The sequence below is a fragment of the Lytechinus variegatus genome, chromosome 11 (assembly GCF_018143015.1).
Source record: "Lytechinus variegatus isolate NC3 chromosome 11, Lvar_3.0, whole genome shotgun sequence".
Lineage (NCBI taxonomy): Eukaryota > Metazoa > Echinodermata > Echinoidea > Temnopleuroida > Toxopneustidae > Lytechinus > Lytechinus variegatus.
Genome location: NC_054750.1, coordinates 11176595 through 11202184, shown reverse-complemented (window position 1 = coordinate 11202184; position 25590 = coordinate 11176595). Strand labels below are relative to the sequence as shown.

Here is a 25590-nt window from a genome sequence, read left to right as displayed (position 1 = left end):
TATAGAAAGTTTACTTCATCGTCGGAAAGAATTGAAATTACAAAGTAATATTTTTTTATTGAAGACAGTAAATGTTGATGGCATTATGTCACTATTGGAGTATGAAAATGAGATGTTTCTGAATGCATTTCACGAGGATGGATTACTTGTGGTTGCGCGGTAAGCCTGATTTATTTTTCAGTCATTTATTGAAAATTCATTATTTCAGTCCCACATGGTTATAAAATATGTTGGATGTAAAGGATTCCAGACGATGAACAATACAGGTACAGGGTGACCAGATTTTACAAAATGAAATACGGGACAATCCACAAAAAAGATCTACAAAGAACTGAGGCTACACAGTGTTAGAGTTGTGAAAAAAATAAAGAACTGGAAGGAAGGGTGGCCGAAATAATGAAGGAGAGAAAGAAAAGAGATGAATTGAAAAGAAAACATTACGAATGAAGGGGAACATGAAAGAAAAAGACAAAAGAACGTTAGATTTAAAGAAGGATGAAAGAAAGAATTAAAAAAAAGAGAAAAAGGATTCCGTCATTCTTTGAAATGAATATAGAAAGAAAGGAAGTGAAGATGAATAAATGTGTGCAAGATAAAAATAAAAGAAGGGAAAAAAGAAAGTGAGAAAAAAGGAGGAACGAAAGAATAAATGAAAGAAAAAAATGTTTCATTCTTTTAAAGAAAGAAAAATAAAGAAATAAGAGAAACAGGAAGGGAGGGGAAGAAAGAATAAGGGAAAAGAAGTAAAAGGAAAAATAAACTAAAGAATGAAAGAAAGGAAGAAAGCGAGTGAGGAAATTAGAATTGAAGAAGGCGAGAATTAAGAAAGAAGAAAATAATGGAAGGAGAGAAGAACGAAAAGGAGATGAAGGGAGGGAAGAAGGAAGCAAAGGAAAGTATGGAAATAAAAAAATAAATTCAATCAAGAAGGAAAGTAAGAGAAAGAAGAAAAAAAAAATGAATAGAGAGAAAGGTTCGAAAAGTAGGAAATAAAGATAGATGGAACAAAAAAGTACAAGCAGGAAGGATAGAAGGATGAAGAATAAAAAGGAAAGAAAGAGGAAAAGGTTCAAATTCAAGCAAAAAACACCCCAAAATTCCAATCATCTAACAAAATTCATTAGGATATTTGGTGTTTTTTAAAAATATTTTTGAAAAGGTTTTAGAAATTTCAAATAAAACATTGTAAAACTTAAAACTTAGATGAAACGTTGCGGCATCATACACAACAACAAGACTCAAAACGAAAGCTGAAACAACTAGATCTAGTTATAAAAACTCAATAACTTGTTCCTCCGATTACATCTCCAAATCAGTAATCTGAGAATCCATAATATAATTATAAAAATTTCCCACTGATTTTGTGATTTTTTGGTGGAAAACTGCTTATCATTGTTTACAATAGCTTATAATTGTTTCCACCATTGAGAATCTGCTCTGATTCTACATGTCTAGCTAGTTGCCTGTCACACACAGGGGGGGGGGGCATTTTGTTTGCAATGTATTGGGTTAGCCAGAAAATCAAAATTTACTAATTTACATGAAAATTTGTCACTTTTAAATGTTTTAACTACATTTTGTTCAATATTCTGAAATATGGGACAAATAGGCGTCCCGGGAAGGGTTTGTTGGGACGACAGGACAAAGGAGAAAAATACGGGACAATCCCTGGAAATACGGGATGTCTGGTCATCCTGGATCAGTCATCAATTCAATACAATATAGTGTTGTTCATTAAGGTACGATAATACGCCAGTGGCGGACTGTATCAGACTGGAAGAAGAAGATATTTAGTAAATATATTTTGTGTTTTATTTACTAGAGTAACTCCATATGACATTTAAACAAGTCTCACTGCATTTAATGAAAATTACAAAGCGATCAAGGAATTAAATAATTTGTAGTTCTGAAATTAAGTGAGGTCCCAGTTTGAACTTTGATATTTGTTTTTAACAGAGGACTTGGTATTTCTCGTCTGATGCTGAATTTTCTCAAGCTTTACTGTGATCCGGGCAATTTGGTCCTCGTTATTAACACCACTGATTATGAGGAGGTAAGTGTTTTCTTATTAATGTCATGTTTGAAATACTTCTTATAGCCAATTTGGACTACAAAACACAAGTTTGTTTCCCTCGAATAACTTTCAATAAATCTAGATCTATTAGAATATAACCTTTCCATAAAGACCACCTGCTCATAAAGACCACATTTCTTGTCTTCTTTATAGATGGTCTTTAAATTAAAGGCAGACAGATTTTGTAGTATTTATCTTTTTAGAAGTCTTGTACAGATAATCTCTCTTTGTTGTAGAAATTGCAGCAAGAAGAATCATGACATTACCATTGGATCAAGTATTATTGCAATCATTTCATTTTTTTAAATCAAAGTTTATAAACTAGTATTGATAATTATTCACCATATCCCCTATTTTCTCTTTAGAACTATCTTATTGATGAATTGGATAAGGCTGGTGTCAAACCACTCCCGAAGGTCATCACTAATGAGTATGGAACCAACGAGAGGTATGGTGTGATCGGTCCATATCAGGAGCCCACTGCAGAAAGGGAAAAAGTCCCAAATGCGCGCTTTTGATTGGTTAAAAATCAAGTTGCAATTGATATTTAAAGTTGTGTTTGATTGCAACTCTTTCTGCAATGGGCCTCAGGTGGGTGTTTCATAAAGCTGTTTGTATTAAGTTAAGAGCCACTTTAAGAACGACTGGTGATCCTTTCTTATGGTAAATGGTATACACCTAAATGTTCTTTGGCGATGGTTTAGTGTGTAAGAAAGGTTCACCAGTTGTTCTTAAAATCGCTGTTAACTTACGAACAGCTTTATGTAACACCCAAAAGGTATCAAGGAAAGTTGGCTTCTCATTATAGCTCGATGCAAGTTCTGTAGGTGGAATTTGAGTTTAGTGGCCTTGAGCTCAAAAGTTTGTTGAATCGAAATTTATCCAAAATTACTTTTGACGTTATTGCATTTGAAACCTGTTTGATGGGTGTGTTTTTCTATTAAGATAAAACAAACCACTTTCTTAAATGAAAAATGAGCTAGCAATATTAACGGAGTGCCTGTATATTTGTTTTTATTTTAAAATAAGATTTCATATGAGATATCATGGTTTGTTTATACAAAACTTCTTTCAGTGGTCATAAAAATATCACATTCCTTGATCTACTTGAGAGGGATATCATATTCCCTGTAGATGTTGATGCTCTATTTTGAAGAAGATTTTGTTATTATGTGTTGTTTAAAATCTTTGTCATCTTCATTATCATCAACATCATCAAAACACCAATGTCGTCACCATCAACGTTATCCTCATCATCCTCATCCTCATCATCATTGTCTTGTTATAATCTTTATAATCATCATCATCATCATTTGTACCTGAATGAGTTTCTTTAAAAAAAAAAAATTATTTTTGTTTTGACAATTGATATTGTTTTTATCTCCTGCAGGCAAGGTGTATACATGCAGGGAGGCGTGTTGTTTGTATCATCCAGAATACTTGTTGTTGATCTCCTCACGCAGAGATTAGCCGCTCACCTTATTACAGGCGTCATCGTCAACAAGGCTCACAAGTGAGATTTATTTCATTCAAATTTACAACACAAGACAATTTCATTTGTTGTTGGCAAAGTCCACAAAGTATGTACTTCCAAACTTTCGTAATTATGACCATACTGAACTGATTTCATTTCATTTTATGGTGCATGTGAAAGGACATAATGCTCTTCTTTTAACATACATCAAGTGATTCACAGCATGAAGAATGGGGAAAGTGGGATCAGATGTACAAAAAGTTGATTATTTTACAGATTGTGCACGATTCTGGCAGATATCTCACCTTCTGGGTACCAGCAGGAAGTAATTCCTCAAAAAGCTGTGTGCACCTAAATAGGTAGCCTAGCTTAGCTTGGGTGATAATAATAGCAGGGCCCGCTGGGAGAACAGTTTTCGGAACTGAATTGGCTACCCTGGGTAAAAATATTTTGTTATTGTTGTTATTATTATTATTATTATTACCTTAAAGATATTTTTGGAAGAGAACTACACTGTATTGTTTTTTATTGCATGATTGTGCACCTTTCTACATATAGAGTGTATTTGGCACAGTTACACAAATCACTGCAAAGAGCTTGAATTGCAGCCCTGGAATAAACTTGTAAATTCATTTCAACTGTAACCATACCAATGTAGAACAAGGTGGAGGCTAAAATTTCCAGAATCTGAGTTGAACCCATACCAAAGCAGATCTAGGAAACAGCAAAGTGTAACATTTACAATAATGGAGACAAAAAATATGTGAACATTGGATGATGATGCCCTCTGTATGTTAGAGATTAAATAATCATTTTGGGGATTCAGGTACAGTTTCATTCAAAAATCCTTTAAAAATGCTGTATACCCAGAGGTTAGAACCAAAAAAAGGAACTTTATGAAGTCTTATGAATTACTGGAAGGTCTGAAGGTCTCTCTTTTTGTATTTTCACTCCCACTCTCCCCATTCCACGGCATCTGTGTATTGATTAAGATTGTGAAAGCCTCGTCATTTTCTTTGAATCTCAGGATCATAGACTCTTGCCAGGAGGCTTTCATCCTGCGTCTATGCCGTCAGAAGAACAAGACAGCTTTCATCAAGGCATTCTCGGATCAACCGCAAGCCTTTGCTGCGGGGCTTTGTAAGCTGGAGAGGGTCATGAGAAATCTCTTTGTCAAGAAACTGTTCCTCTGGCCAAGGTAAGATCCTTGAGGATTGTAACATTCTTTGGTTGGTGAGGTCTTCAAGCACTTCTGGGGCCCCATCTCACAAAGAGTTACAATAGATTTGTATTAAACTCATTTGCAATTGATTTTAAATTCCTATCTCTTAATCTACATAAATTTAGATCAATCGCAATTTGATATTGATTTTAATCTATCACAGAAATTTGTTAGACGGGATCCAGGTATTGTCCTTGAACTTCCTCCATTGAACAGAGATTCGAATGATGTAACATTTGTACTCACGAAAATGAACATATGACTCGTAGGCTAACCACAAAATATTGACTACTGCATTGCCAACCTCAATTTCCTTTGTTAGTAGAGCAGTAACGTCTTGACCCAGTGATTGAAGTTGGAAACTGAGTTGATCCATCGTACCCTTTTGAATCCATTAATTTTGATGAGCAGGTCACTTGAAGAATATTGATCCTGTTTATTGAAATGGTGAGCATTGTAAATGACTATAAGGATTTCCTATTCTTCTTACTTCTTCAGGTTTCATGCTTCAGTACAAGCCTTGATGGACAAACATAAGGTATGGTATTTTGATAAGAAAGATTCATCAAATTATTCAGTGTAACAGATTATTTTGCCATGGTGTAATTTCCTTCAGCAAGAAACTGATCCACAATGTGCTGCACTCAACCCAGGTGAGGTGAATGGGTACCGGTAGGAAGTAATTCCTCAAGAAGCTGTGTGTGCTATGAACGCCTAGCTTAGCCGGGTAATATAGGAGTGCCTTGAGCACCTAACAAGGTGGATATGTGCGCAATATAAATACCCTATATTATATTTATACAAGGAAGATCTTTGTGTATGTTAAGTTGTTAATCTCATATTCTACCAAATATTTGACAAGAGAGTCAAAAGGGTCCCAAGCTTTCGATCCTAGCAGAATCTTCGTCGGAGGCAAAATGACAAACATATAAAGTGGAACAACCATAATATAGACCACAGACATGCAACACCAACACTAGAAACAAGGAGACAAAAAGGGCAAATTTTGACAAATTTTCTGGAAATCTCTGTATTTATCTGCCATTTGGCAAGACATAAATGTACATTAGCTGATCTAATCCATGATGTAAGTACGACAGAAAAAAATATTTTATCTACTGACAGCACTGAGATTGGTAAAGTTGTTGAGCTGTAGTGATATATGAGCACCTTAAGCACATTCAGTGTATTGGCCCTGTAAGCAAACTGTTAGTCTGTTCTGTAGATAGTGTACTGGTAAATCTCTTTCTCTATTTCCATTTCTTCATAAATTATGCTTACTATACAATGGAGTCTACTACTATAAGAAAAGTATATTAACAATTTTCCCTGTTCTTGTCCAGCCTGATGTGATAGAGCTTCAGCTGACGATGACCCCTGCTATGGTATCCATTCAGATGTCCATCCTTGATATCATAGGAGCTTGTATCAAAGAGGTCAAACAGGGAAATCCATCAGTAAGTCATCCTTGATATCAACCCTCTTTTTCTCACGAACAAGATCAAGGGCTTGTTTCATAAAACTTGTTATGATAAGAAATTTACAATAACAGTTTCAAGTTATTGAAATCCTTCAATTTGATTGGCTGATAGTGAACTTGATATAGAAATCATGTATATGTATTTATGAAACGGGACCCAGGTCAAAAGAAGGCACAGTAGGCAATTCTATGAAGTATATTAGTCCAACTACCTATATCTTGGACTGCCCTAAAATTGTTAATAATAATAATAGCGGCATATTTACCCAGGGTAGCCACTTCAGTTCCGAAAACTGTTCTCCCAGCGGGCCCTGCTATAATTACTATTATTCTTTTATTTCTAGTTCATTTGAAAAGTAGCTATGCTCTTTTGCATTATCATGGCTTCAATGGTTTATGAACTTCAAGTAAATATTGAGAAAAAAATGGGGAGCAAACTTACTACAAGGTTGATTAGTTCATGGCATCGTTCACTGTGTTAGAGTGTTAAGCAGTGATCATGTGACCCAGTTTATTGTGTTCAAAACCAAGGTAGTATCCTTTCATTCAAAGGTGTCAATCCTCAATGCTAGGTCCCTTGGACAGGAACTATGGCTGTTCATCCTATGAGTGTTTACTTACAAGCCTTCCTGGTTCTTTGGCTTTTAAGTGGAATAACCATCACTAAACAGATGAAACCATGTAATTTGTTAACTATTTACAAAACATGGAAACATCAGTGTATCTCTCTGATTGTTAGAAAGTCTTTCTTTATGTATGAGGTAGAGGTGTTGTGGCTCAGTGGATAAGTCTCTGAACTATGAACCACAAGGTCAAACCCACTGCAGAACTCGCGTCCTTTGGCAAGGCTTTTATCGACAATTGCCACTCTCCACCCAGATGTAGTAAATGGGGGCCTGGTAGAAAGTTATTCCTTGAATGCTTTGAGCACATGATGAGGGTAGCCTTTTCTAAAGACAGGGTAATAGTATGCAGCATGGTGTGCAGCATATAAATGTTGCATATTATTATCATTATTCTATGACACTTATGACCTATGAACATAGTCAAACCTACTTCAGCAAGCATGCTCTTCTGATAATTCCCCTCATGTTATTCTTTTTTTTCTCTCTTGTAATAGTTGGATTCTGATGACCTGACTGTTGAGAATGCGATTGGAAAGAAATCTCTGGACATTATAATTAGAAGACAACTGGATCCTATTTGGCACACCCTGGTAAGTGTAATTACTCCCCTCCCTTGGCAATGATTTAGTGCTCCCATGGTTCTAAATGGGTTGGGGGATTGTTTAAATACACTTTCCTTGAACAAAAATGATTGCTTGGATAAATTAACATGGTTAATTCATGAATAATTGCAATGCAAATTTTGAGAGTACATGTAATTGATTTTGCTTTTTGCAAATTGTGTATTAGACTGCTGGCTTGTCATTTTTCATCATTAATGAGTCGACAGCCGAGACCTTGTAAAGGAATATGGTCTATTTTTTTCGCGTTGAACATGATAAAACTACTCACCAAAAGTATTTTCCTTTTAATTTCACTCAGTCATCGAAGACGAAGCAGCTGGTCAGTGATTTAAAGCTTCTGCAGATGTTATTGTTGTAAGTATCATTATGTTTGGATTTGTGTATAAATTGAATTTGATTTTGTCAGGATATTAATCTATATACTGCAACACTATGTGTATGCTTTATGATATACTTTTACATGATGTATATTTGTGAAGTGGAAAAGGAGAGCAGTGGCGGACCATGACCCGGAGGAGGCAAAGCATTGGAGGGGCACAGCATTGTTCACCAACAATACATTGCCCCTCCAATGCGTTGTCTCCTCCGGGTCACGGTCCGCCACTGAAGGAGAGCATAGTATATTCTTGGATCTGAGAACAAGAGTAATAACATTTCCATGACAGATTGTGTTTCTTAATGTTGGCAGTTTATAACTAGATGTACCTTTACTTTTTTTTGTATGGTCTGATTGCATTGAACCATATGTATTTGACATGCCTATTTTTAAAGCCAACTGATATTAAGATTTTTTTTAAAATTTCTTGCAGCTATTTGACACAATATGATTGTGTGACATTCTACAACTTCCTCAAGACTCTCAGGTAAAATCGGGAACTCAATAATAAATTATTTTCATTTAATTCACTTTTTTTCTTATCTATGTATAATATGATTTTTACATTGTTATTACTTTTTGCCTTTATTATGCACTTTATATATTTCTAGAAAAAATGCTCTAGAAATGTCAGTAAAATTATTGTTATTTAAGCCATTAGCCTGTGAAGGATGATAAAAGAAAAGGGGGGTTTAATTCCTTGAATGCATCAAGTGATGGAAACAGCAGTCCAAGCTGAAGTCAGGGTAATAGGAAAATATGGTGGGAACAAGAAGCAGCAATTAAAAGGAGAAGGATTTCTGAGCTACTTTGTTGATTTTATCTAAATCATTCATAATGAATTTTTGTGCGTATTGAATATTTTCATGAGAGAAATGTTCTAAGTTCATGATTTACTAGAAATGTCTTGCATGTCAGTCAATGGAGATTTCTACATCAAATAGAAAAGGGAATGGGGTTAAAATAATGCTTAAATTTCAGGAGAATGAAAATGAAGATTAATCTTGTAGATCTTGAAATTCAAGCTATCCTGGAGCTAGCTAACTAAATTTGATATTTAGCTACAGATAATTTTTCAAAATTCATAGAATAATTTTCAAGAAAAAAGTAAAAGAACAATTTATGCTTATACTTCACAGAGGCAATGAGCGGGCTATGGCTAATAATACCGGCTGGTTATTCTTGGAAGCTGCTGAGATGATGTTTGTGGTAAGAAAAACCCTAACCCCATACCTCTGTCTTAACCATTTTATAACCATTTAACCATTGTATTGATAGTCAAGAAATAATTGTGTGTGTGTATTTGAGTTTTGTCAGACGTGTATCAATCAGATATTTGACCTTTAACGTCACCATCTGAAAGACGTGACCAGGGCTCAAACCTCTGCATCAATTTGTAACTTCCCTGCAGCTTGGATTACAGGCGCACGCCACAACGCCCAGTTAAGAAATAATTTGTAGATGTTAAATACATTTTATACATTATTTCAGTAAGCACTCTTTTTCATAGTGGCTAGCAGCTCCTAAGCTATCCCAGGATGAAGAAACGCTATGTATCTTCAGGGGGGGGACACTTCCAACCAACATCTAAACCGAGGAACTAGATTTTTACTTGCACAAACAGCACAATGTTTTAAAAGCACCAACAAGTATGCACTGCCGATGAGCACCCAAGATATTTCCTTAGCACTACATCCTGACTTATGGATCCTGCTGAGTATTGCCGTAGAAGTATGTTTTAATTGACAAACTAATTTTTTATATTGGCAAAATTGACAGCATGCTAAGAGGAGGATTTATGGTGACCCAACTGACAGTAAAAACAAGAAACAGAAGACGGATAAAAAGGAGACTGCTCCAAACACCAAACCAACAGAGAGAGGTACATATTATTCTGCATGGAATAGATTTCTTTAAAATAGCATTTTAGTCACAAATATGTTTCAAATGCTACAATTTTATTAATTTCTTCCTTCATTGTCTTCTTTTCATTCTCCTCTTTTCTTCTTGATTTTCTTTGTATCTCTTCTTCTATCTTCTCTTTTTTGTGTTAGAATTAATGATAACCATAATGATAAAAATACATTATAATATCTTAAAATTTCAGGGATAGACACTTCAGCTCTTATGAACTGTTCTCCCAGTGGGCCCCTCATGACATACTTTCTTTCTCTTTCTAGAGTCTCCCCCACTCTGTTTTTCCTCATTGTTTTTCTCTAATGAATCATATGTAACTTAAACATACCACAATTTCTGTATCAGTTTTGGCATTTTTACATAGAAAAAGTTCCCAGTTTTCTGATATACCCCTTATACTGCTTTTGTTGGAAAATTTAAAATTTGTGAACATTTTCATATTTAATTGATTTCTCTCAGAGCTTCTTTTAGAAGAGAATCCCAAATGGAGGATGTTATCGGAAGTTTTGGAAGAAATCAGACAGGAGAATACAGGAGGTATGTTTCAAATCTCTTCTAGAATTTTGATATTTTACTGGAATTTCACTGTTTGATTTCACATAGCTCCGATTCGGTGGATTAACAATACGGTGTGCCTTCCATTGGCTGCAGCGTACTGGCCAATTTATAACTTCGGGGTGGACATCCATCGTGCGCAGGCAGCGCACAGTGCTAGTGTACTGTAATGTGACTGATGGTTCACAAAAGTGGAGGAAGAATTCACCGAAAACAATCTAAATGTTGCGAATGAATATGTGGCAATTTTCTCTCCCACCTTCTCTGGACCCTGGTAGACAGCATCATTTTATGCCAGCCGACCGAGCCGCATCGGTCAGTGCAGCATATCACATGCATGCACCAGAGCGCGTAAGAAACAGACATTGACTTTTCCCCATAGTGCATTGCGTATTTCAGCCTGTGCGCTGTAAACAATAGGTGGCGTACCCTACCGTGAATCCACCGAATTGTTCCAATTACTTTTTTTTTTCAATTTATGTGGGTATGTTTTTTAATTCTAATGTGTTTTTTTTTTATAAAAAGATGGTTCTTATACTTTCTTGGATGTGGGAGTGATCCCCATTACCAAGTCATCCCCCTGAGGTGGTATTGTTGTAGCAATATTTTCAAAGATTTTTTTTTTGTTTCCCATATATCAAATAACTGGGGACTCTAACGTAGATTAAACTTGGGCAACGCTTTTATAGAATGGTAGGTGGCATTACATTCTCAAATACCTTTTAGTAGTCAAAACAGTTGAATATTGTGTCCAGTCCTAGGCAAAACTGGTGCTTGATAGTCTTCACCAAACTTGACCAAAAGTTTTGAGAGACTCTTAATCCCTTGCTTATTTTGAACAGCATATACATTTAGTATTTTCATGATTAATTTAATTGATTGAGATCAATTGTTCAGTTGAATCTAAACTGAAATAAGGCAAAATTTAAATTGATTGAAGTAAATTTAATTTGATTTGATTGAAATAAAGTAAAATCAAATTGATTGAAATGAAGTTGAATTGAATTTAACTGCTTGGATTAATGTTGAATCAAATTCAATTATAAAATTGAATTGATTTGAATCTTAGATACATCTGGTCGTGTGTTGATCTGTGCCAGTGATGATAGGACGTGTGCTCAGCTAAGGGAGTATCTGTGTGATGGTTCCTATACCTTGCTTCAGAGGCTATATTATAAAACACTAGGAGCAGGGCAGCCCTTCACTGCTACTGCTGCTCAGGTAAAGGTCTCCAGGAACTCTCCTAGTTTGAAACTTATTATTTTAGAACGTATCAGTCTCTCCAAAGACTATATGACCTTGTTGAGTACTGAAGTCTCTTGTTCAAATGGACTTTGTACACAGACTACCTGGTTCCTGTAAGGCCTATTTAAAATGGTTATTTTGCCCGCGTAAGCCTAATACAGGAGGGTTGATCAATTTTTGTAGCAGGTCCTTACCATAAATCTGACATTTTCTCACAAAAACAATACATTTGTATATTTGGGTTCTGCTAGAAAAAAAATTTTTTTTTTTTTGGTGGGGGGGGCAATGTATGGTCAGTCAGATGAGGGCATGATAAAGAAAATTTCCCCCTTGCCAACAGATTAAGCCTGACCATTTATATTATCCCCCCCCCCTCTTCAAAATGCATCAAAATCATTCCTCAATTATGCTCAATGAGTTGGAAGTTATTTTTTGCAGATTTTACAATTCAAACATCACTAAAATTTCCACATCTATAGTTTGCAGTTGGTGCTCATAGAAATCCTATCCAAATTCATGAAGAACTTTTAAATGTCCTGAATAAGTCACAAATCATGGAAATAACAGTGCACTAAAATGTTGGCTATGAATGTCAAACTGAACTTCTGCATATAATGTATCCATGAAGTTTGTTCTATCTTATATTTTTTGTGAAGATCATTTTCAAGCTAATTTGTGGTGTCCAACAATCATCGGTCTAGTCATAACATGATGTGTAAAACAGACCCAAGGACAAGCTTCCATTTGTACTAAACCTTGAAAAGCCTTGACAATGTGCTTCATTTTATTATTTTTCCTTATACTTCTTGTTATTAAACACTCCCTAGGGAGTTAGGATGTATGTCATGTGCAGGAATAACTGACTAAATGTGATGACTGTGTTAATAATGATGCAGAGCAATATTCGTAAATCTGTTCTAATTTTAAATCTTATGTTCACTTTGCTCAGTCATCATGCTGGCGAGAAAAACTGATTCAGTTATTATTAGTTATTAGTGACATGATTTAGAGATGAGCTTATAAATTGAATCTGGTGGGTGTTTGACAAAGCTGTTCTTAAGTTACGAGCAACTTTACCAGTGAATGGTGATCCGTTTTTCAGAAGCTAAATACTCCAGTGAGAATTTGCAGTAATTATTTACCCGAAGAAAGGATCACTAGTCCGTAACTTACGAACACCTTTATGAAATAGCCCCCCTGAGTCCAGAATACAGGCCATACCGTGTCTGACTTAAGTACTTTGTGAATAACCAAATTATTAATATAATTGTAATTACATCTCTGCTCATTACCCTTTTATCATCAGGCTTCGGGTACATCAAGTTCTAATTTAGGAGGCAAGGATGCAAGAGGAAGGGGTAAAGGTGAAAGGTCAAGAGGGGGAAAGGTCAAGAGGAAGCAAGAAGATGTAGTCACTTTGACCCAGCTATCAAGGAAATATGGTGGTGGTCAAGATGGCCAGGATGAGGATGGTGAAGCTGATGAGGTACATTAAAAAGGAAATACTGCTTCCTTCATTGTTAAAAATTCACAACCTGAAGTAATTCTTTTCTTTAATTAACATAATATTTTCTAATTGTTTTTAGGTAATGATAATCATTATCGTAGCTGGATTTATACAGTGCGTATCAAAAAAAACGGGACAGTTTTGAAAAGTCTATCAAAAAATTGTTTCAAAATATTATGTCTATATTTTGAAGTTAATAGATGCTCTGAGATCTTATCTTTGAAATGTCATATTAAAAAATATTTTTTGTTCATGCTTGAGCGAACACGGGAAGTTTTTGTCGGGGGTTCAAAAAGAGGCTTGCGCCAAAATGGCAGAAATTAGAAATTTGACAATAAGGCTTTTGGCTAATCAGCACACTTTCTCTTAATCTTTTCATTGTCTTTGCCATAATTTTCGAATCATACTGTCAATTTTCATTACAATTTTATTTATTTACCTGAATTATTTTGTTTTTCATTTAAACTTCTTTTACCTTTGAATTTTCCTTCATACATGTAAGTAAGAAAATAAGACTTTTTGTCAACCCAAGTAGGAAGATTTTCATTATTAATTGGGAGAATTTGTAATTTTTCAAATCCTTTTATTATGTGAAACAAATCATGTTATGGTACCTATAAAAGACATGAATCCTATTTTCAAGGGGTTATTGAATCATTCACCAAGTTTAATTATGTGCTTGACAGGGCAAACAGGAAAGGACCCATGTCTTTCAATGGCAATCGTTGCTCCTTCAAAATTGACTCAATAAACCATTATGGTTTATTGAGTCAATTTTGAAGGAGCAAGATATGGCAGATCGAGTAAAATGTATTAAAAAGTTGTGAAGCGAGCAAGCAAAAAAATTTCCACCATTTCATTAAAATATCTAATTTTGCGATTTTGACATAATATTCAGAAAGCGATATCATATTTCACTTTCCATGTTTTCTGTTATTTTCTTTCCACTTTTTTTTCTTGGTCATGATTTTTTTTTTTTTTTGGGGGGGGAAGCGAGCACCCCGAGCCCCAACCCATCAGTATGCCACTGTTCAAGCACCATAACCTTTGTAGCACACAATGAAAGGATTTGAAAAAAAAAAGTTCTCTCATACTTCGGTTTAAAAAAATTGTTCTTGCCTAAGCTAAAGAAGGAAAATTCAATGCTAAAACAGGATATTAAAAAAGGAACAACAACAGAAATATTTGAGCAAATAAGTAGATTTGGAAATGAATTTTGACCGCATAATACAAAAATTATGGCAAAGATAATGTGAAGATTAAGAGGAAGTCTGCTGATAAGCAAGAAGTCCGATCATCATGTTTATCATTTGATGACATTTTGGCGCAAGCCTCCTTTTTAACCCCAGACAAAAACATTCCGTGTTCGCTCAAGCGTGAACGAAACTAATTTTTTTTAATAACATTTGAAGGATAAGACCCCAGAGCATCTTTTGACACCAAAATATAGAGATCATAATTTGAAACAAAAATTTTATAGACTTTTCAAATCTGTCCCGTTTTTTTTTATACGCACTGTATAGTGATTTTTACCAGAGGATACAAAGCACAACTATTATTACCTCGGCTTTAGCTTAAGCTACTTAATTGTCAGCGGCGCTCAGTGCATTCAAGGAATCAATACTACAGGGTTCCTATTTATATCACCTGGGTTGAGTGCAGCCGCATACATTCGTAATTCCAAAGCTTCGTTATTCCGAAGGTTCGTTATTCCGAAGGTCCGTATTTCCGAAGGTTCGTAATTGGGAAGGTTCGTTAGTCCGAAAACGAAATGATTAACGAACCTTGTTTCTTTTTCGGACTAACAAATCTTTGGAATAACGAACCTTATTTTGTTTTCGGATTAACGAACTTTCGGAACATCAAACCTTATTTCGTTTTCGGATTATCGAACCTTCAGAATAACACGACAAATGTTCGTATTAAAACCCTTTCACATTTTCGGATTAACGAACATCGAGGTATAGGCAATTTTCGTGTTTCGGAATTACGAAGTGTAACCGAGTTTAGTACAGTGTGAATCAATTTATTGCTGAATGAAGGTACTTTGTTTGTTGCAGCATGGTTTTTTTCCACTTTCCCTGTTTCATCTACTTTGATATTCTTTCTCCCAGGATGATTCCCAGAGAGTGAGGTTACCAAGCACCAGATCAATAGATGTTGATGAGGAGATAGGGATATCATCAGTAGAAGCGTACTATGATGTAGAGACCACACCCCTCACGGTGATACACCCCCTCCATGGTTGTAGGTAAGACCACACCCCTCACGGTGATACACCCCCTCCATGGTTGTAGGTAAGACCACACCCCTCACGGTGATACACCCCCTCCATGGTTGTAGGTAAGACCACACCCCTCGCTATGATACACCCCCCCCCACTCCATGGTTGTAGGTAAGACCACACCCCTCGCTATGATACACCCTCCCCCCCCCCCTCCATGTTTGCAGGTAAGACCACACCCCTCACGGCTGGAGGTATGGAATACCCGTTTTGGCTAAGAAATTTGACTGTGGCAGAAAATAAGACAAAATGCTTGGATTTCTTTACTTAACAGGGGTGTGAGAGTTCAGATTTTTAGCTGATTTCAGATTTTTTTTTTCTCAGCTTATTTTTTATTTTCGTCTGTACAAAAAGTATGGGAGCTTTTTCTATTTCAGACTTTTTCAACACTTCAGATTTTTCCGATCTTTTCATTTGTGACCACTCACACCCCTGCTTAAGCATGCTTACCTCATTTATGGAATACAGGCCCTGGCCTTTAGTTTAGGGACAGTATGTAGCACAAAATATCACACACTGTTTATTTTCTTTCTCTGTCATTTCCTGACATTTTCAGGAGGTAGGAGAACATGAGTGTTTGGCTGATGTAAAGGTAGTAAACATCCATATCTCTCTTTGTTTCCTATCATTTCAGAGATCCTTATAGTTTAACGAAGACACTACATGAACTGAAACCAAGATATGTAATCCTTTATGATGCCGAGATCCAGTTTGTCAGACAGTTAGAAGTGAGTAAAGAATCTACCCATGTCTACTTCTGTACAATACCATTCCTGTTACTAATATATTGATATCCCATGAAATTTATTCCAGACAGGAAACTGTATTTAATTTCTGTCTCGCTTGCATAGCAACTATAGGCGCCGCTTTTCCAATGGTGGCGGCGACAATGGCGTCGTCTATATTGAAATCTTAACCTAAGGTTAAGTTTTTGAAATGTCATCATAACCTAAAAAGTATATTGACCTAGTTCATGAAACTTAGACATAAGAGTAATCTATCAGTAAATGTCCTGAGTGAGTTTCATGTTACATAACCAAGGTCAATGAACTTTGGCTGTGTTTGGGGTATTGTTGACTTAAATTATACAGTTATCACAGTTGGATTGTTTCATAGGTGACAGATTCAGGAAATTATTCTTATGGCTTGGCAAAATGAAATTTGTTATTTATTTTGTAAGATGTGGATCCTTGTTATTTGATAAAACTACCTATATCTTTATCTCAAAACTATGACGTGTCATTAAACTTTACTCATTATCTATTTGTGTTAGGCCAATTCAGTGACTGTTTGTGTGTGTGCACACCCCATCATATAAAAATGATCCACTTTGAAAATATAATGAACATTATTCAGGCTAAAAGACATGAAAATTTAATATATAAATATTGAATTATTATTTAAAACATATGTTGATTATTTATACAGGTATTCAAGGCATGCAGACCCGACCATCCTCTCCGAGTTTACTTCCTCATCTACTCTGGATCCACAGAAGAACAGAAGTACCTCACCTCACTCAGGCAGGAGAAAAGTGCCTTCGAGAATCTCATCAAAGAGAAGTCTGTGAGTTCAAGTTCTCTTCTATTATTCTTGGATTAGCACAAATTGAACAGTAAGATGTTTAACCACTGCTGGTCATATAAAACCCTGTTTTGGGGGCATTCTCATAGTCATGGTTTTGTTGACCCTGGGTTAACTTCGACCACACTTTGGTGTGAAGTGGCAGTTGCCAACTCATTTACCAAATACAAATTATTATTTAAAACATAATTTTGCTGCAAAACTCTGTCCAAAAAATCATTGTGTTGTGAAATGAGAAGAATAGGAGTATACAATGAATTCCAAATTATGAATTGGTATGTTATTATTTGCTATGAATAATAGAAGAAAGATAAATCTCCAGACATTTAATCTCAAGATCTTAGGTTCAGATCCCATTGCAGCACTTCCCTTCTTGGTAGGGGCATTGTGGTCAAGTGGTTACAACTCTTGTCTTTTAACCTTAGGGACATGGGTTCAGGTCCAAGCTGTGGCATGTTTTCCTTCAACAAGAAATTTACCCACATTGTGCTGCACTCAATCCAGGCGAGGTGAATGGGTACCAGTAGGAAGTAATTCCTCAAACCGCTGTGAGCACCGGAATCGGTGTACTAGCTAGCTTGGGTAATATAGGAGCTTCTTGAGCACCTAAAAAGGTTGATATATGCGCTATACAAATCCTATATTATTCATTATGTCATTCTAGGGAAAGGTTTTCATTTACTTCATTTACCACTCTCCACCCAGGTGTAGTAAATGGGTACCCAGTCGGAAGAATTCCTTGAATGCTCAAGCACATGATCAGGGTAGCCATGTGTAAGCAGCACTTAGAAACATCATATTAAAAGCTTTGTAAATGTTGCATATTATTGTTTCATTTATTGTTATAATTTTTTTCAGACTATGGTACTTCCTGCTGATATAGATGGGAAGGATGACACCTCCAGTCAGCTGTCACGTGACCCATCATTACCATCGGCAACCAGTTCTAGGAATGCTGGGGGTCAGGCGATGGTGACGCAAGGCCAGAAAAAGGTTGGTTTGCTCAAATTTTGCATTAAGCTCAACATATGGCCATTATAAAAAGAAATTGGAAGAAAAGGGTTAGTGTTTTCACATTTAGCATTTTATCCAAACTAAATCAAGAAATGAGATTAGAATTTTCTTATTGTAGTGCTATGTCCGATTTTCATCTAGTGATATATACATGGTTTAATAGTTCATTTAGATATTAGTGCGATACTTTCACTCAAATATAAGTTAAAAAAGGTTGGTATATATTAATCATTAGGTCTTTGTGAAAGGATTATATTTAAAATACTTAAAACCTGCTTAATTTGCTGCTTGAGCTCATGCTTCATTATATGCAAATAAGATAACATGTTTCACAGCAATATGGATTTTTATGAAATCATTAAGCCCTGCAAAATGTTTGTAAACAAATTTTTGGCATTACTCTTATGTGTTTAAGATCGCATTTTCGATATGTAATGAAAATCATAAGTCAGAAAAAATTTCAACCAGTGGGATTTATTTTTTCATAAAACTTGTTAATGAAAAATATTTGTTGTTTATTTCAGGTGATTGTTGATATGAGAGAGTTCCGGAGTGAGTTACCATCGTTGATTCATAAGAGAGGCATTGACATCGAACCAGTCACTTTAGAGGTATGTATATTCGATCTCAATCATCTCATAGTTCTTCAGAATTGACCTAAAAACATTTCTTTTTCAAAATTACTAGTCATTCTTTATTTTCTTCTTCAGTTAAAATTATCAACATATATTTTTTCATTCTTTTAGTCTCATCATCACACTTTGATCATGTAGTCAGATGTCGGTGAGTTTCTATCTATTAGAATTGATTTGATAACCATTTCTCTGAAATGCATTTCGATAAAATGAAAAAATATCTAGAAAAGAAAACCAGGATTTTAATTTTATATGTTGGACATCCTTGAAGTCTTTGTAAAAAAAGCTGGTGAACCAGGACAGCTGATCATCTTAAGATTCTGAGCTGTTAAAAAATTGCAAATATGTCAGTTGTCCAGAGTCCAGGTGGGTGTTTCATAAAGCTGTTCGTAAGATACGAATGACTTTACGCATGACTGGTGATCCTTTCTTATGCTATGAGATATCTCTATGTAATTGAGTTATGACCTAAGAACATGTTCCAGTCGTGCGTAACTTACGAACAGCTTTATGAAACACCCACCTGGAGGGAACTTCTGTTTTGATTCACCAATTATCGACGACGGCTTTGTTGTGAAAGATTTTTACAATAGATTTTCTGTCTTGTTGAATCCATCCCTGTCACAATTGCGCAAAAACTCTCTCATTTTCATAACAACAAGCCCTAAATCTTTACCATTGCTAGGTTGTGAAAAGAACTTGAAATTTGTTTCCCTTTTTTACTTCCAGGTTGGAGACTACATCTTAACCCCCGACATCTGTGTAGAGCGTAAGAGTATCAGTGATCTGATTGGTTCGTTGGCTAGTGGTAGACTCTACAACCAGGCTCTTTCTATGACTAGATTCTACAAGAGACCCGTACTACTCATTGAATTCAATCCAAATAAATCATTTGCTCTCCAGGTATGTGTTCACATACTTCAATCTTACTTTTAGAAAATTAGTATGATTTGAAATCATTCAAAATCATTTGTATTTTTCTTGAATTCAAGGCATATCTTCTATTACTATCATGATGAAATTTTAATGTTAAATCTTTAAACATTAAGTTTGATTTTTTTTTATTATTTTCATGCATTTTGTAAATGGTTACAGAATTAGGTGCAGAATGAACCCTTCGTTGTAATACAAAGCCATTTTTTAAATCATTGTAATTTAGCTTGAGTCAAATGCACATCTTGGATTTATGTGACAGATATGAATTTTTGAATTTTTTCAATAAACTTTCAAATTACTTGTTTTGCATTGTATCACAGATTACAGAATGAGCTTTTACAATTGAATGCTGTCACAAGGCTTTACATGTTCAATATAAACCATGTAACTTTTCAGGGATGCTTATTTGAATCTACTGCCACATATGTATTGCCGTATACATTTATTTTCAACAGTATTTTCTTTTTATTTCACTATATAAAATTCCCATTTGTGTGTGATTAACAGTACTTAGAAGATGTCATTTCATCTTTGTCTTTAAGTACTTTAGAATGAATTAATCAATTAATTAATTCCCTTAACCAAGTAAGACATATAACAGAGCTGTACATTTGCTTGGTATAAAGACTCTATTGAAATAGCAAGTTTTGCTAGTGAGATGTTGTCGGGTACTTGTAGTGAAATATATTATAACAGATTCTATCTATTTTTTTTTAAACATCAGACTCAGTCTACCATGTCTAATGAGATCTCCTACCAGAATCTATCATCCAAGTTGACCTTACTAACGCTTCACTTTCCAAAGCTTCGCATCCTCTGGTGTCCAAGTCCTCATGCTACAGCAGAACTCTTCGAAGAACTCAAGGTACATGTAGAAACTCACAACTTCATATTATTCTCTTCCGTTGTCCTTCAGAATGCACATCTTCAAGATCTATCAAAGTTTGCTTGTCTATTTCTCACAATTTTGTATCCTCTCCCCCATCCCACCTATGTTTTTCCCTAAGTTATGTTTGTAGATGTGATGTATGATTTTAACCTAACATTTTAGGGTATGCATTCAACTTGCATTACACCTTATTTCCTGCAGTATAGAGACATGATACTTGGCCGTGTTCCTACAAAGAAGTGAGATTGATCCAATTAAAACCAACTATGGAAAGCCAGCAACAGCATAATTCAGAATGAATATGCCCTTCCAAATCATATCCTCTAAATATTTCATTTTTTCATTTTTCATTTATTGGTTTCTGCAACACTTTTTCATGAACATATTAACAAAGAAAATACAATAATAATATACATATAACTGACAAGCAAAACATCCAAAAAAAATAATGCATTTTCTATTAAAACGTCGATTATTAGAAGGTTGCAGGGGTTGCCACTATAAGCTGACAAATATAATATGACAAATACTGACACATTGTCATTGCTTGGTCAATCAGTGTCATAAGAAAGCACTTTCAAAATTCTACTGCCCATACAGTTATTACTATTTTAAAGTTGTATCTATTTCATTTCATCTTTATTTCACAAGCCAATCAAAATAGGCTCATAGAAACAACCTAAATACAAAATAACATTTCAATTACAATGTACATAATGATCGTAGCTCATCACAGATAATGGTAAATAGAAATATAGTAAAATTAACTAAACATCACAATAGAAAGAAAATATAGTTGTGTTCTAAAGTACAAGGCTTGTGAGGTACACCTAAAAGGGCCTGCAGGCAAGGTAGCCTGGAATAAGACAAGATAGCAATAAACAAGAAGAACACAAGGATGGAGCAATATACTGAGAAAGAGATCAAAAGTACAGATTATAGAAAAGCGTCAAGAGAGATAAAGTGAAAAACAGAAGAATAAAATATATATTCAGAATATGTTTAAAAACATCTATAAAGTGTCCTTTCCCGATTCGGTGCAAGGTCTCCAAGACCTACCAGAAAGGGCCTTCCACTTTCATCATGGATGGCATAGGCCCCATACTTCCTGCCATATTTGGAAGTCTCGTCCGTTTCTATGGTTGTTGCCTTTTTACCCGACATTTCCTCTGTTAAGTTTGTCTGAGCAATCAGTAGTCGTCGTAAGTTTATGGTTCATACCGTCGACTTTAATACTTGGAAGCCAATTGGCAGTTTTTCCTGCCAATTTAAGGACCTCACAGATGACATTGCCTATTCTGTTTTTGTGAGAGCAACTCATGGACTCATTTTTGAGTTGTGAAAGTAAATACCTTGTTGTATTCATCATACATTTCAACAATATTCTTTGAGCTTTCTTCTTTTTATATATCATACTTGTATTGCAGCTCTACTTCTTGCTTTCTCATTTCTTCCATCTTCTCTTTTGAAGACTCTGTCTGAAAAAGTTGCTTCATTTCCTGAAGCCATTCTGTGGTTTTGTTGACTGTTGGTTTTTCAATTTCTCAATAATTAACCCAATACTGATACCTCCAGCAATGAAGATGAATAATCAAAATCACAGTCTCATATCCTCTAGTTTGTTGAGCTCTTTTTTAACTTTACGCTCTTCCTGAAATTCCTTAATCAGTGCAGCATATACAATGTCTGACATCAGCAAAAAAAAGTTTCAGATCTACACTTTCATCAAATGTGTACAAAAGTGAATGCCTTCTGAAGGGATAATAGGAAAGCTTGCATAACAGGGTACTCTTTTTCTGTACAGTTCTTCATTGATTCAATGACAGCAAGCAATACCTGTTTTTCCTTGGAGTTCTTGAAATCCCAAGACTAAATAATGCAACATCTGAACTTTGCAATTTTCCTCTAACTTTAAACAGTCTTTTTAATAATATTGGCCATATCACCCTTTTTACTTGCCAAACAATGAAATACACTTATACAATGATAATACCAAAAATTGTATCTCTCAACTTCAGATCGGTAGGTCCGAGCCTGATGCAGCCGTGGCAGCTAGTATCACTGTTGAAGAAGAAGGAGCAGGAGAAGGGGGCGATGAATCCTCCCCTCTTACCAAACAGATGTACAACCATGGCCCTTATGATATGCTCCTCAAACTACCAGGCATCAATATCAAGAACTGCTGGTAAGTTTGGAGAAACTGTGACACAGAAAATATTTAATTCCAATCCAATCCCAAGGTCATTTGATATAGCGCCTTTTCATTTCGGTGACAAAGTGATGTGCTGTTGCTTTTTTATGTCTTTGTGTTGTGACAACTTTGCATTATGAAGTTGTTAGGACCATTGGCATTTCCCTGTTATAGGCAAAATCCAAGTTTATCCGGAGTGTCTCTTAAATGGGCCCATATTTGTAAATTTACAGTGTGTTCCAAAAAAATGAAACTGAGAACTACTAATGATTTTACCATGATTAGATATCAAATGCAATAGACACATTACCTATCAATGTAAAGCTTAGAATCTCGACTTTCACCTGATATAAGTATGAGGATATTCTAAACTTAACAACTATAGGTGATGTGTCTGTTGTATTTGTGATAACGTTATGATAAATGATCAATAATGCTCAGTTTTATTTTTCTGGGACACACTGTACAGCAGCCTTATGATGCAGAATTGGGGAGTGTATCACAAAGATTTAAATGTGACATGAACTTAACCAGTCTTAAGCATGCACACAGTATATTGAAAGCATAATCTTAATGATTAATTTTGAGATGCACAACAGCGCATCATCAGAGCGTGATATCTAAGTGATGCATACATGTTATACAGTGCGTATCAAAAAAAAGTTTACACTTAGAAAAAATCCTGTAAAATTATATATTTGTAATATCCTGACGATTTTTCCACATTTTAGCATTGGTACAGATCCATTTAAGCAAATGACGATATAACTGTTGAAAAATATTTCCGCTTGAGTGAGCACCACTTACTTTTGAAAAGTTGGTGAAAAATGATTTGCGCAGAACTTTGAAATAGTTATGCGAATAAAAGTAGACCTTAATCATGAAGAACACGTGGAAATTAGCAAGTAAAAGTGATATGAAGATATCTTTTACCCTTTTAAACTTGTTTCCTTGCCCAAAACACTTCGACGAGTGCATTGCGCCCCATCCCACTCCCCCACACACCAAGTCCATGGTGACGACATTTGCTTTACACTGAGCTGTGATTTACATGAAATGGCTTAGGCTTGATTTTTATTTTGTTAATCATTGCCAAGCTTGGGAAAAGTGTAGAGAAACAAGTATTAAATGAAAATGAAATGTAAACCAACTTTGAATGATAAAAACTTAGTGAAAAATGCTGGAGATGTGTGATATAAACTTTTGTTCAGATTCAGTTATGTCCTCGGATCCAGCTGGCACAAAAAGAGTAAAGGTTGTGCTTACTAAGTGTTGAAATCTCAAATTTGGGCGGCAAAATTGTTACAAAATGCTTGAATGTATCCGTTTTATTTCAATTGGCTAAAAGTGCTTGGGAAATTTATGAGAAATGCATTGCAGGGTAAGTTTGATTTTGCCCTTTCCCCTTGACACAGCGTGAAAACAAGCATTTCTGCGCAAACAGATTTCTGCGAGCTTTACAAAAATGGACAGTGCTCACTCAAGTGTAACGTTCTGACAAAACTTTTACCTTCATTGGATAGATGAGACCCAAACCCATAATTACAAGTGACAAAATTACCCACATGTTGTATATTTTTTAATTCCCAGGGCTTTTTCAAAGTGTAAACTTTTTTTTGATACGCACTGTATACTGCACACAATTTGGAATTTAAGAGTGATTTATAACTACTTCAATCTTTATGTAACCCCCCCCCACCCCCTTTTTATTAATAATCTTTAATACTTTAATTTCAGATTATTGAATATTTATTGGTTGATTTTTTTAATGTCTTTGTGTTACAGGAGGATCATGAGGAACGTTGCTGACATCACTGAACTTGTTTCACTCTCTCAGGAACGACTAGCCGAGATCCTTGCCCACCAGGGCAATGCCAAGTTCCTCTGGGATTTCCTCCACAAGGAAGGAGGAGGGGAGGCAGAGGGTTCCACCAGCAGACCAGGAGGGGGAGGGAAGTTTGCTGGGAGGGGCAGGTTTGGGAAGGGTGGTAGGGGGTTTGGTGGGGGCGGTAGGGGAAGAGGAGGGGTGGGGCGTGGGAGGTGAGATTTTTGACAATCAGGGAAAAAGACAAATACCTCTGGGAGTGCCTCCACAAGGAGGGGACACAGAGGGGTCCACCGGCAGACCAGGGGGGGGGAAGTTTGCTGGCAGTGGAAAGTTTGGGAAGGGTTGTAGGGGGTTTGGTGGGGGCGGGAGAGGAAGAGGAGGGGCGGGCGTGGGAGATGAGATCCTTGAACGTTGGAAAACTGCCAATTTCTTCGGAGAGTAGGGTTTGATTCAGGATTGGAAATGGTGTTTAAAAGCAGGAGGGGGGAGGCGAGATCATTTCCGAATGGAGGGAGTTAATTTATTTCTTATGACTGGAGGAGTATTTATCATCTTTGACGAGTGATTGATCTGTTCAACATGGTTTTGCTTCATCAACTCAACTGTATCTCTTTCCTTTCATCAAATGCAAATTTTTACTATCACACAGATAATTTTGAGTGATTTCTTACTCAATCCTTGCGAGCAAGTCAAATCCAGCGTTGTTAATTACGATGTATAACACATTTGTTTTATACATCACCTCACAAATATTCATCGCAATAAGTTGAAATTTGAAGAAATCCTTCATTATTCTGCATTAAAGATTTGCAGATGCTGTGCAACTTTAAGGCTCAAAATGTAGGAATGGGGGGGGGGGGTTGCTCACAGAGGCTTGTTTTGCAACAAGTTGATTAGGCAATGTACAGTATGTTTACTGAGAAATCTATTCCAGAAATGTATGATTACAGATGCTGTGTTGTGTCTTGCACATACAATCTACGGTAATTTGCAGACAGCTAACAAATTGGAAATATATTTGTAAATATTTTGATCATTGTAGGGCATGAAATTGAATATAAAATGAATTTATGTGGAGATTGTGTATATAATTTTTATGCTTATTTTTGCAATAAAGACAAATCAGTAAG

At 35.7% G+C, this 25590-nt stretch overlaps 1 protein-coding gene across 1 annotated transcript; it reads left to right on the top strand.

Moving 5' to 3' along the window:
* Positions 1–25590, top strand: LOC121424316 (DNA repair endonuclease XPF-like). Its single transcript, XM_041619950.1, has 24 exons — positions 1–159; positions 1957–2053; positions 2440–2522; positions 3465–3587; positions 4576–4746; positions 5269–5308; positions 6114–6227; positions 7371–7466; positions 7798–7853; positions 8309–8362; positions 9015–9084; positions 9655–9757; positions 10252–10329; positions 11417–11568; positions 12899–13078; positions 15214–15350; positions 16018–16111; positions 16812–16949; positions 17826–17960; positions 18506–18592; positions 19346–19519; positions 20277–20417; positions 22460–22626; positions 24418–25590. Exons 1-24 carry the CDS (start codon positions 86–88, stop codon positions 24674–24676), a joined length of 2823 nt encoding a protein of 940 aa, XP_041475884.1. The 5' UTR covers positions 1–85; the 3' UTR covers positions 24677–25590.